Source organism: Leopardus geoffroyi, chromosome C2 (genome assembly GCF_018350155.1).
Source record: "Leopardus geoffroyi isolate Oge1 chromosome C2, O.geoffroyi_Oge1_pat1.0, whole genome shotgun sequence".
Classification (NCBI taxonomy): domain Eukaryota; kingdom Metazoa; phylum Chordata; class Mammalia; order Carnivora; family Felidae; genus Leopardus; species Leopardus geoffroyi.
This window is the reverse complement of record NC_059333.1, coordinates 114,917,137-114,936,387: the sequence shown is the minus strand read 5'-3', so window position 1 is coordinate 114,936,387 and position 19,251 is coordinate 114,917,137. Positions and strand designations below refer to the sequence as shown.

The 19,251-nt window shown below is 41.3% G+C and overlaps 1 protein-coding gene across 1 annotated transcript in view; it reads right to left on the bottom strand.

Moving 5' to 3' along the window:
- The window catches only part of WWTR1 (WW domain containing transcription regulator 1), a 139,087-nt gene that overhangs the window by 6,045 nt on the left and 113,791 nt on the right, over positions 1-19,251 (bottom strand). Inside the window, exons 5-6 of the mRNA XM_045503307.1 lie at positions 4,886-5,019; positions 3,573-3,685 (exon numbers count right to left, since the gene is read on the bottom strand). Of these exons, the coding sequence (XP_045359263.1) occupies positions 3,573-3,685; positions 4,886-5,019 (247 nt within the window). The remainder of the gene's footprint in view (positions 1-3,572; positions 3,686-4,885; positions 5,020-19,251) is intronic.

The following is a 19,251-nucleotide window of genomic DNA, read 5'->3' as shown; positions in this document are numbered from 1 at the left end:
ACTAGTTATAAGAACCTTCACTAAGGTTAACAATTTTAAAATCACTCTCTTTGGACCAACTTTGCAATCTCGGAGGGATATTTTTGGCCCTTGCCGTTTTATACGTTTAAAAAGTGGGAGAGACAAAAAAAACAGGCAATTCTTAAAAAGATATGTTCTTCCGGTTCCTTCTCTCTCTAAGCGCTCTGAGAGAGACGGGGTAGATGTTTATGTTGCTACTAAACTGAAGGGAGCACTATTTCTTCTTTTCTTTTGTGAGCAATAAGAGTTGTACATTCTTTCTAAGAAAACAAAAAACAAGGGACCTAACGAAACTGAGCAGTGTTACTGTATTTTTTAAAAATATTTTCATAGACTCATTTTCAGGTTATTAAGTATAAAAGAAACAGATATCCCTCTTTTTTAAAGTAGTTAAAACATCGATGATTTGTATTATCAATTTGTAGAAGTTAATTTCCTAGTAAGCTTGTGGCATTAGAAACTACTAGAAGAATTTTTCTTTAGTGAAATTAGTTGGAACATTTATTAATGAACATAACAAATATTTTTCCAGAATTAAATATGAACCGTGACTACGTGTTTAAAAAAACACGTAGGAATATTCTGGAGGAGTGGATGACTTCCCAGCTTTTGCTCTTGTTGTTCCCTTTACTCTATTCCCCACCGCATCCAGTTATGGGTTGCATGTATGATTTGCAAAGGGAGTGCTCAGCTGGCTTGTTTCCATTCATCATGTGGTCAGTGAATCTAACAGACATTTTCTAGCCACACTTGAGCTGTGCCCACTGCCAGTTGGTCTTCCAGGTTTATGCCTACTTCCTTGAAAGCCTTCACAGACATGACCTTAAATTCCCCAGGCTGACGCTCACTTAACCAGGATAACTTGGAAGCCTAGCTTTATCAAGTTCAATTTGTCCTTACTTCAGCCTCTCAGAAGGAGAGAAGAGAACTTTGGGCCAAGCTCTGTGATCTCACGATTCCCCACAATTCCATGAAGTAAGCACATTACTCCCACTTATAGGCGAGAAATCCAAAGCCCTGGCAGGTTCTATCACTTTCCCAAAGTCACTACCGAGAAGTAGAGAAACAAAGATTCACCCTGGGTTGCCTATCTACAAAGACTATATTCTTTTCATTATATCACGTAATTCCATATTTTGGCTTCAAAACATTCCTTACTTACCTACTTGAGGTCATTTTTAGAAGCCATAGAATGAACCCATCTTTGTTTCTTTTCTTTTCTTTTTTTTTTTTTTTTTTTTAATGTCAGGTTTAGATTTAGAGCTCCTGAGTCTTTTCTTATTTAACTTTTGGTTTTTATCTTTACTGGCTTCCCAGTGTTTAAAAGATGAAAGCAAACAATTATTAAATGTAGGAAGGAGCTACTTCATAAGGCTGTTCCAAAGAGGACACAATAAATCTCACATTGAAAAATAGATGAAGAAAGTAAGGGAGGGAAGCAGGAGGGAGGGAGAAAACCTAAGTAATAAATCGAAGAACAACAAAACAAACACTTCAAACTATTCTTGTATGACTCCTCACAAGAAGGTCTGTGCAGTCGTCCAAACACGTCGATGACGAGCTGCAGGGAGACCCCAAAGCAGCTGGTCCATCCAACCCACTTCACTCGTAAGGTGCCCAGCTGAGTCTGACTCTTGCCTGACCAGTAGTTTAGCTTCAGAGCACAGACAGCAGTCATCTAAGAGCACAGTGTAACAGATACAGGCACTGTGGGTGATGGCACTGGGGAGAGGACTTCTTTTCATCACGGACAATTCATTTCCTATCCTCAGTGATGATGGAGGGGAAATTTGAATGAATAATTGCCAACGGTGGACCCCTCAGCTGTCATTTATTTTTGGTTCTAGACTATCTTCTGGGAGTTGAGCACTTTATGATTTAATCTAGATTTGGCTAATAAGACCAAATTTGGCTTTTGCAAGTGAAGGCCTCACTCCTGGAGAAGAAGAGGAGACGTGACCAGAAGCCAGCTGGGGCCTGGCCTAAAGGTGGGGCAGGTTGGGGACTAGGTCACTAGGTCAAAGTTACCCTGACTCTTCTTTTATATATATATAATTTTTTTTTTTTTTTAATTTTAGAGAAAGAGAGAGAGGACGCAAGCAGGGAAGAGGGATGGGGTGGGGGAAAAGAGAGAGAGAGAGAGAGAGAGAGAGAGAGAGAGAGAGAGAATCCTAAGCAGGCCCTTCACTTAGCATAGAGTCCAACACGGGGTTCAATCTCACGACCTTGGGATCATGACCTGCATTGAAATCAAGAGTAGGAGGCGCCCCCTCCTCAAAAAAAGAGTCGAACATCAAATCATCAAATGCTCAACCGAGTCACCCAAGCGCTCCCTTTATTTTTTTCTTAAAATTTTAGAGAGAGACTGACTTCTTTTTTTATTGTTGTTGTTTTTAATGTGTATTTATTTTTGAGAGAGAGAGAAAGGGAAAGAGCATGAGTGGAGTAGGAGCAGAAAGAGACAGAATCCGAAGCAGGCTCCAGGCTCTGAGCTGTCAGCACAGAGCCTGATACGGGGCTCGAACTCACTGGATGGGAGATCATGACCTGAGCCGAAGTCGGACACTTAACCGTCTGAACCACCCATGAGCCCCTGACTCTTCTTTTTAATTGCTGAGGGATGTTACCATGTTGGGACTCGGAGCTGACAATTTAGAATCTTCTGAGTTGCTTAACTTTCCGAATGCCCACTACCAATTGCTCTCCAAATGCAGCAAATGACATGAAAAGATATGAAGTCCCACTTCACAAGAGAAAAAGTGGCCCATATATTACAACTGCAAGCTAGAAGGGCATAAATATTCCACTGTGGAAGAATGGCAGAGTAGACAGTGTGGCATTAATGCAATTGTGAGGGGAGGCTGTATGAAGGAAGCAAGGAAGGAAGAGGGGGGAAGGAGGAAGGGAAGAAAGAAAGAGGGGAGGAGAGGAAGAATGAGAGGGAGGGAGGGAAGGGAGGGGAGGGAAGGAAGGAAGGAAGGAAGGAAGGAAGGAAGGAAGGAAGGAAGAAAGGAAGGAAGGAAGGAAGGAAGGAAGGAAGGAAGGAAGGAAGGAAGAAAGAAAGAAAGGAAGGAAGGAAGGAAGGAAGGAAGGAAGGAAGGAAGGAAGGAAGGAAGAAAAGAGGGTCTAGGGTGGCTCAGTTGGTTGAGCGTCCAACTTCAGCTCAAGTCATGACCTCATGGCTCATGAGTTTGAGAGCCCCTCATCCGGCTCGCTGCTGTTAGCTTGTGTTCTCTCTCTCAAAACTAAATAAACATTTTTAAAAAAAGAAAGGAAAGAAAGGAGGGAAGGGAGAGAAGGAAGAAGGGCGGGAAGGGAAGGAAGAAAGAGGAATTTAAAATTCCGTGCCATATATAAAACTGCATTTGTATAAACTGTGGAAGAAAGGACTAGAATTTATTAATAGTGCCTGAGGTTCGGGTCGCTTTTCAGTTGTCACTTTATGTTATTGTTGAGATGACGTGTTTCTGGTGGGATGCAGAACAGAGAGGACCAAGGGGACGATGCAAGCGTGCAAACACACTGCAAGTACCCGCAGGCTTTGCTCTCACCTGTGTCCATCTCGTCCACGTTGCTGAGGAAGTCCTCTGGGGTCGTCGGGACACTGTAGCACCCTAACCCAAGGCCACTGTCGGTGCTCTGCTCCCTCGAATGATAGGGCCCTCTGGGGAGCAAAATATGGGAGAAACTTCAATGCAAGCCCATGCCAAGAAATTCCAAGATAAAACCACAGGTCACAAAAACCCTAAACTGGTGCAGTTCTGCCATTCTGTCCCGCTTTCCAGATAATGAAGGGAGGCAGACTTTGCACCTCCCATTAATTTTAAAGCATGCACACCAATGTCAGTGAAATTAAAAGACTGTAGGCAAATAAAAGCGGCCTTTCATGGTAAATGGACACTGATTTCCTTTCTATCTCAAAATAATAAGTTGAACCATGTTCTGCAAATAGAGTATGATGGCATTTATGTAAATTTCTTAAAAAAGAAAACAATGTTCAATATTACTTATGAATGCATACATTAACAACCAAAAGGAAGTATAAAAATATGTGTGATGGATACACCAATTTCTGAATGGTGGCTACCACTAGGGAGAGAAGAAAAGAAAGAGACAGATTTCAGTGGCGGTGGGGATGGATTTAAATATTAACTACAATACTTAAAAAAAAAAAGATCTATGGCAGTATGGCAAATGTGAGTGTTGTATACATGGGTAAATCCTGTTATTTATATTATTCTGCACATTTGCAATATTTCAAGTCAACAATTTAAAAATTTAAACAATTTAAACAATTTAAAAATTCCTTTTCTTCATTATCATGAATTTAAAAATTCCTTTTCTCCATGATTTCACTTACTGTTTTTCACCTCTCTTTCTGTTTTTAAAAACTTTCAGAATTGTATTTGTTTGTTTGCTACAAGCCTCTGCAAGAGCAGAAAAGACACAGGAAATAGAGCACTGCCCTTTACTTGGGTTGAAAAAGCTACAATTAAGGTTTGACTACTTCTACTCATGAACATGTTTCTGGTCAAATTATCTTTTCTTTCTGCTCACATGCTTCATATTTTAAAAACATCATCTCTTTGTTTTAATTAAATTTTTCTACTGTAAAATAGTTTTAGACCCACGTAGAAGATGTAAAAACAGTACAGAGTTCCTGTGCACCATTCACCCAGCTTCCCCAAGGACATCTTACATAACCATAGTACAATTACCAACATCAGGAAATGGAGGGCTTCCCTCTGTCTCCACCCCACACTTCAAGCTCCCCACCTTTCCCCAACATAAACAAAGACCCATTATACATTAAGACCACATAATAAAGAAAGCAAAAAGAAGTTACTCCAAAATGCTAACTTACCCATTGAGGAAAGGATCTGAGCTATTATTAGTGATGGATCTCATGTCTGGGGTCATGGCTGGCGGGTTGACAGCAGGCTGAACAGTGACTAGAGTCTCGGCTTCCATGGGGAGCTGCCTACAGAGGGCGGCTTCCTACAGAAATAGGACAGTCAGAGGGAGAGGCAAGTTATTCACTCATTTTCACGAGAATTGGAGCAAAGTATGTTTCACATGAAAACCTTCCGCCAAACACAAAGCACTTAACGTTTGTTCCCAATCAGTCAAAATCATCAGGAAATCATTACTGTTCTTTCTCTGGAGAAAGTCTTACTGGCATAAGTCACTTTCTGACATCTACAAAGTTAATGAGAAGGTCCGCGACTATCTACCTCAGGACACTTCTGTAACAACTGTCCCACCCATCCAATTATTAAAATACTCAAATCATATAAAGGCGTCGAGACACTTTCTCAGAGACAAGGCTATTTTTATGCCAGATGCTCAGACCAAATCTAAGTCAATCAAAGCAAGTGAACTCCTTTGATCTAGCAGGTACATTCTGGTCTTTGCCACAGAGTCAGGCTCTACATCAAATCGTATCTGCGTCAACCAGGAGAGCAAAACAACCAGTTAAAAAGTTTGCTAGTCGATCAGTTTTTCTATTTGACTAATCATTCTGTTGACCTGATTAAAATGACTGAAGGTTGCAGAACCATGCAGAGCCAAACCCAATCTCACTAACAACAAACTGATAGCATATGGATTTCATTACCAAAAATTAGAATGCTAGAATTATTTTTTTCTTAAGCTGGCATTACTTTGCCAAAAGAAGTCAATCCAAAAGGTTATGAATTTGACTGCAATTACTTTCTCCGGGTAAAACCTCCAGGGAGTCTCTCTCACTTTGACAACCATGAGCAGACATCAAATTCCTTTCAAATTTGCTGCTCTTTCCAGAGAAGAATACTTTTATATGTTTATACTCGCATCCAAAACCAAAGTTCGGCCCTTCCTATATTTATGCCTATCAGTTTCCCACTTTCCAGCCTGAAGTCATTGGTCTTACCATCCCTCAAACCCCAAAACCATGGCTACAATGGCAAACAGAATATTTAGGCCATCTAAATTACGGTATCTTTGTTAGATCTCTTCCAGCCCTAACATGCTATGATTTTAGAGAGTAACTGCTGTCTAGACAAGTCTAGTGAAGTCATCGGCAATAAAAACTCTCGGTTACTAGAGTTCATTGTACTGTTACGGGGAGTTATGGTAGCGTGACTCTTATAAAACATGAGACACCTGATTGATTAGAAGCTGCATTGTTAATTTGTATTGAAATAAACACCCTGGCTAGAAAGGGCCTCTGGCTCACTTCTGTTCTGGTTGCAAATAACCAGAATACTTAACAAATTTTCTCCAGTAATCCAAAAAAAGCAAACCAAAAAAAAAAAAAAAAGGAAGTTAAAAAAAGTTTTTTTTAATGTTTATTTATTTTTGAGAGAAACACAAGAGCGCAAATGGGGGAGAGGCAGGTAGAGGGAGACACAGAATCCAAAGCAGGCTCCGGGCTCTGAGCTGTTAGCACTGAGCCCAACTTGGGAATTGAACCCACAAACTGCAACATCATCACCTGAGCTGAAGTTGGACGCTTAACCAACTGAGCCACCCAGGTGCCCCAAATGGACTTTTTTTTTTTTTTAAGGTTGATTTTAGTTCATAATTCCAATCTTGGAAGTACTTTCTGAATAAATCTAGAAAAATTAAGTTGTTTTCTGATAGTTGTTTTTACATTGTAGGAATTGTGCATTAGAAAATTTATTCTCCAACCAAAGCTTACCGAGGACCTCATAGAGAACCTGAACCTGAACCTGGTGTGAGAAGACCAGAGTCCACCATGCACACTCATACACACAAACCAGTCTGAAAACATGTAGTCAATGATAAAATTTCTACTTCTTTGATTTTTTAATTTTTTTAACTTTTCTTTTTAACGTGTGTTTATTTTTGAGAGGGGGAGAGAGAATGGGGGAGGTGCAGAGAGAGAGGGAGACAGAAGATCTGAAGCTGGCTTTGCACTGACGGCAGAGAGCCCAACTCAGGGCTTGAACTCACAAACTGTGAGATCATGACCTGAGCCGAAGTCAGACGTTTAACTGACTAAGTTACCCAGGCACCCCTCTAGTGTTTTATAAACTGTGAATGCAGAGATCCTGTGGTCAATAAACTTCACGACATAAAAAATCAGCTTTAACTAGCACATTCTATTTTCTAACCATTCTAAATAAATGTGGGGTTTACCCTTAAATGGTATGCTTTTGAACATACAAGTTGAAGAGACTGCTGCATTTCCTTATATCTGACAAAATTTTTTCACCATACATCTTTTGTTTAATTTTATCTATTTATTTTGGGAGAAGAGATAGTTCGTGGGAGGGGCAGAGAGAGAGAGAGAGAAAGAGAGAGTCCTAAGCAGGCTGGGCACGCTCAGTGTGGAGCCCAATGCAGGGCTCGAACTCACAAACCGTGAGATCACGACCTGAGGCAAAATCAAGAGTCGGAAGCTTAACCGACTGAGCCACCCAGGCGCCCCTCTCACCATGTGTCTTAAGAATACTGGTTGAATTTCCAATACCAACGTGGTCTGAATTTAAATACAATAAGAATTATTTGTGGAACTTTACTGGATAAAAAATATACATGTACGTAATACATATGAACTATTTGTCTTCTATAATGACATGAAAGTAAAATGTTTAAATGAAAAGAAAAACTATCAAAAACTAGCTATAAAATATATAAATTAAACTTTCCTCTTCATTTCAATTATTGCTGGCATATTTCAAATAGATACAATATAAATTTTTACAAGACCGCTTGTGTGTGATTAAATACATAAATAAAATTCAAAAAGACTATAATAACCAAAGTTGAAATAACCTATACTATATTGGGGGAAACGTTTCACTGTGCCATCTGCCAATTCACATCTGTTCCCCCTATTTTAAATTAAAGATAATTGAAGTTCCATTCCTCAGCATCGTCATTTCCCCAACTATTTTGAAGGCTTGACCCCACGTCATCAAAAGAGGCAACGCTATGTTCTGTCTGTAGGGGGCTCACATTATCATTTTCCACCTTCAAATGACTGACAAATGAGAAAGAATACAGAAAGCGTGTTGAATGTACCTGAATAATAACTTTGAGACATCAATCATACTTGACTGAGTTAGAAAGTTATTATAGGGGGCAATACTCTTTCCAAGATTATTCTTGGATTACAAGTCATTCCACACAGCAGTCAAATAAGATCATGTTGGGCCCCTGCTCTACACCCTTCTGGATGGTGCCCCACAAAGCCCAATGTGCCAGCCCTGTCTGCTTCTCCTCCTGTGTCTCTGACATGCTCCCCTCACTCACTCCCTTCCCAGTGCTCCTCCCACTGCCATCATCTGTACCAAGTGTTCCCTCTACTTGGAACGTGCTCCTCGGATCTTCCCAAAGTTCATATGTCACCTACTATCTGCCTCCTACAAATGCTACCTCTTCAGAGACTGCATGAAAGTTTCTTCATAGCAACTTAAGTATTTCTTTTTTTTTAAATGTTTTTTCTACGTTTATTTATTTATTTATTTATTTATTTTTAAACGTTTTATTTATTTTTGAGACAGGGATAGACAGAGCATGAACAGGGGAGGGTCAGAGAGAGGGAGACACAGAATCTGAAACAGGCTCCAGGCTCTGAGCGGTCAGCACAGAGCCCGACGCGGGGCTCGAACTCACGGAACGCGAGATCACGACCTGAGCCGAAGTCGGCCGCTCAACCGACTGAGCCACCCAGGCGCCCCCGTTTACTTATTTTTGAGAGACAGAGCATGAGCAGGGGAGGGGCAGAGAGAGAGGGAGACACAGAATCTGAAGCAGGCTCCACGCTCTTAGCTGTCGGCACAGAGCCCAACTCGAGGCTTGAACTCAAGAAACGTGAGATTATGACCTGAGCCAAAGTCGGATGCTCAACTGACTAAGACACACAGGTGCCCCACAACTTAACTATTTCTCTGTCTTTCCCATTAGAATGTTAGAAAACTCCATGAGAGAAGGTATCTAATTTGTCATGTTCACAACTATATCCTCACTGCCTGGAACAGTCTAGGCCTATAGTAGGTACTCAATAAGTATTTAATGAATACTCAATAAGTTCAATGAATAAATGAAAAATATTACTAGACTTCAAATGGGAATATTTTAAATTGTGATTAGTAATAAAAGAAAAAATACACTAAGAACATTCAATTCTCATCTTCTATCACAAATATGAGTGAAATAACGCCCTATGTGTACATCTCTCAACTAGCCAGGCACAAACTCCATCCTTGTGTGATGATCCCACTGCTCTCTTTCCTGCTCCTAAGACAGAAGATAAGCTGGAGGGCAGAGGGGTCAGAAGCAGGAATTCTGAGGCCAGGTGCTTGGATGTGAACCTTGGCTCTGCCGTCTCCCAGCCAGTTAACCTCTCTGTTCCTCATTTGGAAAGAGAGGATAATGACAGCTTCTACCCACACAAGATCATTTAATAAATGATAATATTAAAAGTAAGTAATATTGTTATTACCTCATGTTCTGTATCCAATCCCAGAAAACAAAAGCAAAAATAAAAACAATCTCAGAAACCACAGTATTGTGTGGAACTGATCCACACTGAGTGGTTTGACATTTCTTCCTGGTCAACTTTCACCTTGGAAGGATTAAACCCGAGTGAAATTCATCATGATGAGTCAGCAAAGCTAAGAAAACAATTTTCTTTCCTTCCTTCCTTCCTTCCTTCCTTCCTTCCTTCCTTCCTTCCTTCCTTCCTTCCTTTCCTTCCTTCCTTCCTTCCTCCCTCCCTCCCTCCCTCTCTCCCTCCCTCTTTTAAATAAGGAGAGGTCTGTAAACTTCTTTATATAACATAAATAGTTTTTAATATACACGGAGAATAGCGAGAAGTTTCACTTCACTTAATTATGTAAGTTCCATATTTAGAATTTTTAAAAGTCTACCTTTTTTTTGAATGAAAATATTTTCCTATTTCTGCTCATGAATTAAAGGAGGAAAAAAGAGCAGTACAAACCCCAAAGTTTGGAAATAAAAGGACTAACATCATTAAGAGGTCCACATCCAAACAAGGGAGGATTTATTAAAAAAAAAAAAAATTAGGTATAAAATTAAATCCCAGACTCAGTATGATTTTGGCTGCCACATGACATCTGCTGGCCTACATGCCTGACTTTGGTTTGACCAAGAAGCAGCAGTCAAGACTGACGAAGGTAAAATAGCTAAACCACAGACAGAAGTGGTGGCAGGGGAGTAAGCAAACGGATGTGGAAACAGAGGCTCAGTCAGCCAAGGTTGGTCTAGGCCTAGACTCAGGCCACCAACTCAGAGAGTGGGTGTGGCAGCTGCTTTAGCCTGAGCTGAGGCTCCAGCTCCCCCTAGTCCAGCAGGAGAACAAAGGCTAGGCTGGAGGCACATCTCAGCTTCTTGGTCTCACTCTCACCTCCCATTTCCACTCCAGTCCAGTAGGTATATGCACAGATGCCTTCCCAGGTAACCCCACCCTGTCCTCTCGGACAAGTCTTCCGTTTCCTAGACTCCTCGTACTTCGGGTCCCTCTTCACTTAGTTCTATTTCCCCCACCCTTTGAGGTTCTGTTGTTCCATCTTTTCCAGAATGCCTTCCCTGACCACCAGAAGCACAGCAAGCCACCAGCTTCCCCTCTCCTGGCCCTGGACTCCTGAATACACGTATCCAGCTGGGATCTGAAACCCCACATCTCACAATGCACTCCTCATCTGGCCCCAAAGCAGCACTTGCTGGCTGACTTTAAGCCTTCACCTAAAGCTAACACCACCTATCCCAGCTCAAAATCCAAGTCCACCAACTCCCTCAGCCCCCATAGAAATTCATTCATTTGTACCTGTATTTATTTTTTTAAAAAAATACGACAGAAGCTACCAGGCGCCCAGGTACTGTTCTTGGCAGCCGGGATACAACAATGAGCACAGGCCAGTGCCCTACCTCGCAAAGGATTCTAGAGAGGGAGAAAGAGGTGGACGAGGGCCAAGCCTTGTGGGTTCTATCTCCTGGATATCTCCATACTCCAAACCTCCCTTCCATTTCAAGTAGCAGATCAGCACTGCTTCTCTAGATATTCCAAAAGACCTTCCTACCTCCAGTCAACCTCCACATGCAAGGCTACATCCAGGTCTCTGTTCTACACTTTGCAAAGAGTGACCGGAGGAGAAAACTCAGGCTGGAAGGGGTCTGGGTCTCATGACTTACGAAGAAGCAAGGCTCTCAAACTATCATGGACTATCACGTGGAAGAAGGAAGATTCCTTCCACCACAGATTTGATGCAGATCCGATGAAGGGCTTTCCAGCTAATAGTCTTGTTGAGTGGTGGGATTGGCTCTTCTCAATTCTCTGGGCTACTAGCCACTGGAATTCTCAAGCAGTTGATGAGGGTTAAATGCTATCAGACATGTCCAGAGCTTGGCACAAGAAAGAAAAGTGTCCCTGGAATTGGAAAGACTGCAGTTCAAATCCCAGCTTGGCTACTCCCTACCTATAACATCTTGGGCTAAATTCTTAATCTTTCTTGATAGTTTATTCATCTGGGGGGAAAAAAAGACTGCTTATAAAAGAGTCATCTTGCAGGGCTGTTAAAAAGATTTAAAAGCACATTTATAAAGAACCTGGCCCACTGAGGCAGTCAACAGAATAAGTTACTGATAGTGTTACAGGTTTGAGGAGGCAGAGATGTTGGCTAACTCTTGCATATCACTAACTATGTGCGGAGCTCTGTTCTGGGCACTTTAGCATTTCGCCCTCATGACAACCCAACTGTCTCCATTTTACAGATGAGAAAACTGAGGCTTGGAGAAGTTAAGCAACCTTCCCAAGATGTATCTCCAGAGTCTGTTTTTGTATCCACCACACTGACAGTGTGTGGCAGAGAAAGAAAAACCAAGGGTTGAGGTCAGGAGACCTCCACGTTTTAGCTCTTCCACCTACTGGCTGTGGGACGTAGGCAAGTTATTTCATTTCTCTGAGCCTATTTTCCCAGCTAAAAAATGGAAATACCAACCCCCTTCCTTTAGGCAGTTTAGAGGAGGACTGGATGAAACAGCTTGTTTATCTGTCCTGAACACAGTTTCCCTCCCTGAACTGGACATATTTTATGCTCCTTTTGAACGTATATGGGTGGAGCTAGTGTCCTGGGAATTCACAACGCATCAAGTTGTAAGTTCAGATTTTAAAGGCCAGTTTCAGAAAGATCTGGAAAGCTGCCCTTAGTAACCCCACCCCTACCCTTCTCTACCACAACTTTATTTTCCTCTATCCAAGCTGAGGGTGGAAAGACTGTTGCAAAATAAGGGCCTGAGAATCTCTTTCAGAGTTTGTGGTTGTTCATCCAGGTCCCTGAGAGGAATAATTATATGTGGGTTAAAAAAAAAAAAAACGCACACACACACAACAACAACAACAACAACAACAACAACAAACTCCTTTCCTAGCAGCTGGGGAAGGGGGTGGGTGTAAAACAGAGTGAGGGATGTGAAAGACAAATGCTGATTTGTAAGTTGAAGATGTCCCGGGAAGCAAACCTCAGAGCTCCTTCCCTTCCAGCTCCCCACTGGCCTACAGCTTGCCTGTGGAATAAATCAACAGAGGAGGTGAGAAAGTAAACAGCAGTTGAAAGCATCCTGCAGCCCTGTCCATCCTTGGATGAGGGCATGCCTGCAGCCAGCCAGCTCCTGCCCTCACTGGAATGTACTTCAAAGAGAAACAAATGACAATAACCCCTTCTGAGGGCGCTCTGTTTGATTCTAGCGTGTGTGGCCAGGGATTCTGCAAAACTGGAAGGTTGGCTTGTTTTAATTATAAAGGGTGGGGTGAGTAGAAACAAATGAAAAAATAAAATAAAATAAAGACAATATTTTGAAATCCTAACATTAAAATAGTTACTCTGGTACAGAAGAGTTGCTGTCTCTGCCAAAACCCTAAGGGACTTGAGGGAGAATGCTGAATTATTTACCTTCGTTAGAGGAAAAAAAAATTTTCCCAATGTAAATTTCTTTTTAACTCTATGCCAAGAGATTCTAGAAATTCATTGTCACATTTCCTGGAGCCTCCCTTTTTCAAATACCTCATCATACATTCTCAGCTGCCAGACTGCCGCTATGAAAGAACAATCGAAACTCTCACACTTTGGGGAAAACATTTGTTGAGTCCATAATGATTACCAGGGCCTGTTTGCTGATCTTTCCATTCAGTATGTATACAACTATCTTGTGTTATTCTATAATCTCTGTTGCTCCTTAGAATCATATTAAGGAAAGCATTACAATTTAGATATTCTCTCTTCACTAAGAAAAAAAAAACAAAAAAACAACAACTGCTGAATGGATTTTGAAATGGTCTATTTCTTCATACCCTGGTGATCTTATTAAGATCAGAAGTATGAAGCTGTGTTTTTCCTTTGTGCAAGCTTGGTGACCCTCTATTTTAAACATGTGTTCAGTTTATACCGTTTTTTAAAAAGGGCCCTCGTAAAAAGAATTGATATTATTTCTCAACAACATAGGAGCACCGAGACACTTTAGAAAACGGAGTGTTTTCTGGGACTTGTAGACAAACGAAAACACTGACAGAAGTTAGAATTGAAGCTCTCTAGAAAGGAGGGACCACGTCTGTGTGCTCACTGCTGTGCATAGTACCTGGAGCGTTTGTTGAACAAACGAATGAATGAACTTAAGTAGCTCGGCTATCATGGGTAGATTTACATATTGGTTGGACAACAGTCGACCCTGAAACCTAACTCTATGAAATGCTTTTCGAAAAGTTAAATTATACCTTCTGAAGGAAAGACTCTTCATGAAACAGCCACCATTTATGCTGCCATCATATGACACTTTTTAACCTCTCTAAATAGCTATTCTTCACATGACAAAAACCAGACTTCAGATCCTTCTCTCAGAGCAACGCTGCTCAGGGCCGGGTGTGTCCCTCCTGGGCCCACAGTCAGGAATGGCTGCTCGAGGCCGGCCAGCTGGCCAGCCAGACCCCGTAGTGGCTGTCAGGCCTAACAGAAATCTGTGAGACCTGCCAGAAGAATTCCAAAAGAGGCCTCCCGCCCAAACCCTCTGTCCCCATCCCCGTTGCCCTGGCAACGAGAGGCCAGGCTTAGTCAGCAGTTTTGTTTGACAAGCTACATTCTCCCGTCCACGGAGCTCCAATTATGAGAGAGACAAGGGTAAAAGCACAGCTGAATTCGTCTAGGAATAATAATGGTTTCTCAACCAGACAGGCCCTGAGAAGGGACAAGGGGGAGCGAAGGCTTCTCCACTTAAGAATCTTCCAGGGGGCTGACAGGAAGCCCTTGAGGTTAAAATCTTCAAGGCAGAAGAACCCCCCAGCTTCATATTTAAAAGAATAATACACATGAAAAGAAATACTCTGCTTAGATAAAGTCATGACTCTGTTTTCATGTCAAGGGATTGTTCTTCTCGATGAGTAAATAGTGACTGAGAGGCCTGTTTCTCAATTTCTTACCAGTTACCAAAATTTTCCATTTCATTGGGTAAAGTTACAAACATGCCCTTTATGATACTGAGCAACTACTGTGATTTTTAAGCTGTAACAGAATATTCTACAGTTATTGAGGGCATGTGTGGTTCACGGTATTTTGAAAATTATGTCCAGCCCCGTTGTGGAAAGGATCCCAGGCAACTTACAATACATACAACCAAAGTCACGGCACAACTTCCATGGCTGATACACAATAAATAAATGACTTCCCGATATATTCAGTAGAAGAGATAACAAAATGGGAGTATGACATGCTACCAATTTTGTTTTAAAAAAAACACAGCATACACACAGATACATACAAAGACTGGAGAGAAATCACCAGCATCTTCACAGCCACCCTCTCAAAGTAAGAGTATGAGTGATTCTTATGTTCTTGTTGTTGAGTATTTTAAACATTGTTTTACAATGAATGTGTTTTGTCTTTCTTGTATGATGATTTCACTTTATTATTATTTTAATTATATATAGTAAAATTCACTCTGTGGTAGGCACTTCTTTTTTTATTATTTATTTATTTTATTTATTTATTTTTGAGAGAGAGAGGAGGGTGCAAGCAAGCAAGGGACAGAGAAAGAGAAAGAGAGAGAGAGAGAGAGAGAGAGAAGTGGGGCTCACCAGAAGTGGGGTTCGTGTTTTACCCGAAGCGGGGCTCGTGTTCACCTGAAGCGGGGCACAAACTCACCCAAAGCTGGGCTCGAGATCACCAGATGTGGGACTCAAACTCACGAATTGTGAGATCATGACCTGAGCTGCAGTCAGATGCTTAACAATTGATCCACCCAGGGGCCCTGCGGTGTACATTTCTGAGTTTTGACAAATCCATGGGGTTGTGAAATAGCTACCCCAATCAAGCTACAGAACTGTGCCACCAGCTCCAAAATTCCCTGGTGTTGCCCCTTTGCAGGCAGCCCCCCAACCCCCAACCCTGGCAACCACTTCCATTCTCTGTTCCTATAGTTTTGCCTTTGTCCAGAATGTCATATAAATGGAGTCATACAGTGTATGTTCCTTTTTTGGACCCGCCTCTCTCACTTAGTGCATGCTTTCTTTCATCATAATCAGAAAAGAAAACCCTAGTCAATTATATCTTTAATAAATTAAAAACATTATATTTTTCTCATTAAAAAGAAAAAAAAATGTCACAAACTGAATTCAAATTTATTTTTTAACAATAGGAAGATACTGGGAAGCACACCTTCAACTGAGATTGCTTTCTTTTCTAGAGTTGCCATTTTGCTCATCAACTTGAAGCTTCCTCTTTGTGTTTGGGAAACTTCGCAAAATAAAACTCTCATGAACAAGAGAGAATGTCTTTCACAAAAATTCACTCTCCACAATGTGTGTGATACATGCCTGTTGAAAGCAGGGTAACATTCACTTTCCTACTATGACTGTGTGCCACAGACCTGGCTGGGATTCCCCTGTGCTTATTTGGGGCACCCCTTAGCTTGGAGCACCTGCCAACATTCCAAGATAACTCATCAGTTATCGGATACAAGAAGTTCAACTGTTGCTATAGCAGCCAAGGCAAACTGTAGGGGCCATTTTTAATGAAACTCTCCTACTTTAGAAGATTCCTGGGGCACTGGGGTGGTTCCGTCGGTTGAACATACGACTTCAGCTCAAGTCATGAACTCACAGTTCATGGGTTCAAGTCCCATGTTAGGCTCTGTGCTGACAGCTCAGAGCCTGGAGCCTGCTTCAGATTCTGTGTCTCCGTCTCTGTGCCTGCCCCTCCCCCACTCATGCACGCTCACACTTTGTCGCTCAAAATTAAATGAATGTTAAAAAAAAATGTAAAAGAAAGAAAGAAAAAGGAAAGAAGAAAGAGGAAAGGGGCCTCTCTCTTGGAAATTCTCTCGTGATGAATGCAGGTAGGTCAAGGCTGCCTGCAACGCAAGGCCCCCAAGAAGTCAGCCTGTACAGCTAGTGCCGTTGGGGAAGCAAGAGGAGAGCCACGCTCATTACAAACTGCCCAGGGAGCAAAGACTATTCAGACAGTTGTTGACTACCAAGGGCACGGCAGCGGGACAGGATGAACAACTGGAAGTCTACAGATAATCTTCAGCCCTCATCAGGACCACCATTTCCTCTATCCTTATTCCTGTTTTCTACCAAATTCTAAAAGGCAGCTAAACAGGTGAGCCAGGTATCACCTCTATTGACAGTCCATTTCCCTGTCCTTGCCCTGGCCTAACTGCAAATAGTGAGGCAGAAAAATCACCAAAAAAAAAAAAAAAAAAAAAGAAGGAAGAGGAGGAGAAGGAGTAAAAAAAAAAAACCCACCAAGATGATAGACATAATCCACACCTGAACAATCAGGCATCTTGGCAAGTGCCCCAGAAAACTATCAGAGAACACTCGAGCACTTTATTGTATGGCCTTAAATAGTATCTTTGACACTGAGTGGCAGGCTGCCTCTGGATGGGAGTGGGGAGACCTTCCACAATTAAAAAGTTTCTTTAGGCCATTTTTCCTGTATTCCATAATAAAAATAAAAAGACATCAGAACCATCCATTCCATCTCCTTTCCTCCTAACTACAACACACACACACACACACACACACACACACACAGTGTGAACTATGTGAGCCTCCATGAGCAAATCTGGACGTTTCTCCCCACTGTGCTGTACAGGAGAACTGCACAATATGATGCAGCAAAATGCTCCTAGTCCCACAGCCTCAAGGGATCAGTATTTAATGAACTTGGTTGGCATTTCTGTAATACGAACCATCAATACTACGTTCTGGTTCAAAGGCACCTATGGTTGGAATAAAGGAAACAATTTGGGGCACTCTTCCCCACCCCTTTGCAGAAATACTTTCTGTGGGAAAGAAAGAGGTGGGGCAAGAGAAAGAGAAACACAGAAAGCGGCAGAAACTGAGGAACAAGCAGTTCTTTGCAGAATGGTGATAGCTTTGTGTAAGAAGAAAAAACTCACTAAAGCTTATTTAAATGTAAAACTAAGAGAAAGCTTATAAATGCTACTATAATACTGTTTAATTTGGTCTATATTATAAAACAGAAAAAATATCCCAAATGGAACTATTATCCTAAGACAAAAAAATAATACAATTACTTCCTGCTAAGAAACATGATACTGTATATCTAAAAACAGTATAAACAACTGTTACCCTGAAATAACCATGAAAATTCAGACGTAAATCCTCAGGGAAAGAGGCACAACTATAGTTATATTATGAAGTTGTATTCCTCAAAATAGAGGATAGTTCTACTGAAGAACAAAGCACAATTTACATTCATTGCCCTCATTTTCAAAGGCCGTGTCTAAAGAATTATTTTAATTCACCATGTTTTTAAAACTTCACACAGTATACATACTTTCATCTTCGAATTTATTTCATGAGAAATACATTATTCATTTATAGATGTCAATGTATATTTTTTAAAGTCTGAGATGTAACTAAAAGAAAAAGTTGTGTTTACAATGATATCCCCACAACACTTGCAAGAAAGCTCTCTGGAACACTTAAAACTACTCACTTCCTTAAACGAGTGAAAGGAAGCCACCCATGTATCTTGCTTCATGTGAGTCAAAAAGGAAAGTCTGAAGAATTAGAACAATAAACGGAAGTTTTCTTCCCTAAAATGTAGCCAGCAAGATTTATGAGACCTAAAAACATAGGCTACATTAGTTTAGCAACACAGAAGAAATAATTCTGTTCTTGCACAGACCAAGCAACCAAGGAGCAGAAAACTGTGGGTTCCTTCAGAGATTGTCTTTTACTCATTTTCTGAAATGCTGCATTGACCCTGACCCATAGAGAACACAGCAACATTCTATCCGCTGACTGAGTGACTGACTGAATGAATGAATGAAGAATGAATGAATGGAGTATGGCACAAAGGTGCCTGATCAATACCCACTCTATCAGAACTCATATGCAAACATTTTCCTTTTCATTCTCCCTCAATTTTCCCTAATTCTTTTTTATGCTCCATGGTAAACCAAAGACGGTTGCAAATTCTTTGTCATTTTGTCTATGGAACATCCCCTTCTACTATCTGCTTTAATCTAGGGCAAATCTGTGATTTCTCTGACCAAGAGCATATGGCAGAAGTGACTTGGTGACAGTTTTCAGAACCAGACCATAAGACATTGGCAGCTTTACTTCTTGTTTCTTGGAACATTCTCTTTGGGAGACCCACGCTGCTATGCAATATGTCCTACTAGTCAGACTGCCTTGCTAGCTAGAGATGCCATATTTAGATGCTCCAGGTTTTAGTCCCAACCAAGCCCAGTCTTCCAGCTATCTTCATCATGATGCCATGCACTTGAGTAAAGCCATCTTGGACCCTCCAGACCAAGCCCCCACCAGTTGAAAAGCACTAGGCAGCCTTTGTCAATACTATGTACAGCAGAATTCTACATGCTGAGATCTGCTCAGATTCCTGACCTACAAAATTGTGGATACAACAACATGGCTATTGTTAAGCCACTGTGTTTTGGGATAATATGTTACACACCAATAGATAATTGGAACACAGTCTTCCTTTCCTTCTAACGATTAGCAGTAGAACTCAAAGGCAGCATGCTAACACATCTAGTCCTTATATTCATATGTTTGGCCTCAAAGACAATGCAGGTAGATGCTGGGAGAAAAAACTGGGTTCTACTCATACGGTTTGGAGTAGGCTTTGGGCCTTTAATGCTTCTAGAGAAAGATTTACCCTGAAGGCTAGCAGCCACCTACCCTCCAGCCTTGGCACCAAAGATCACGGAGCCTCC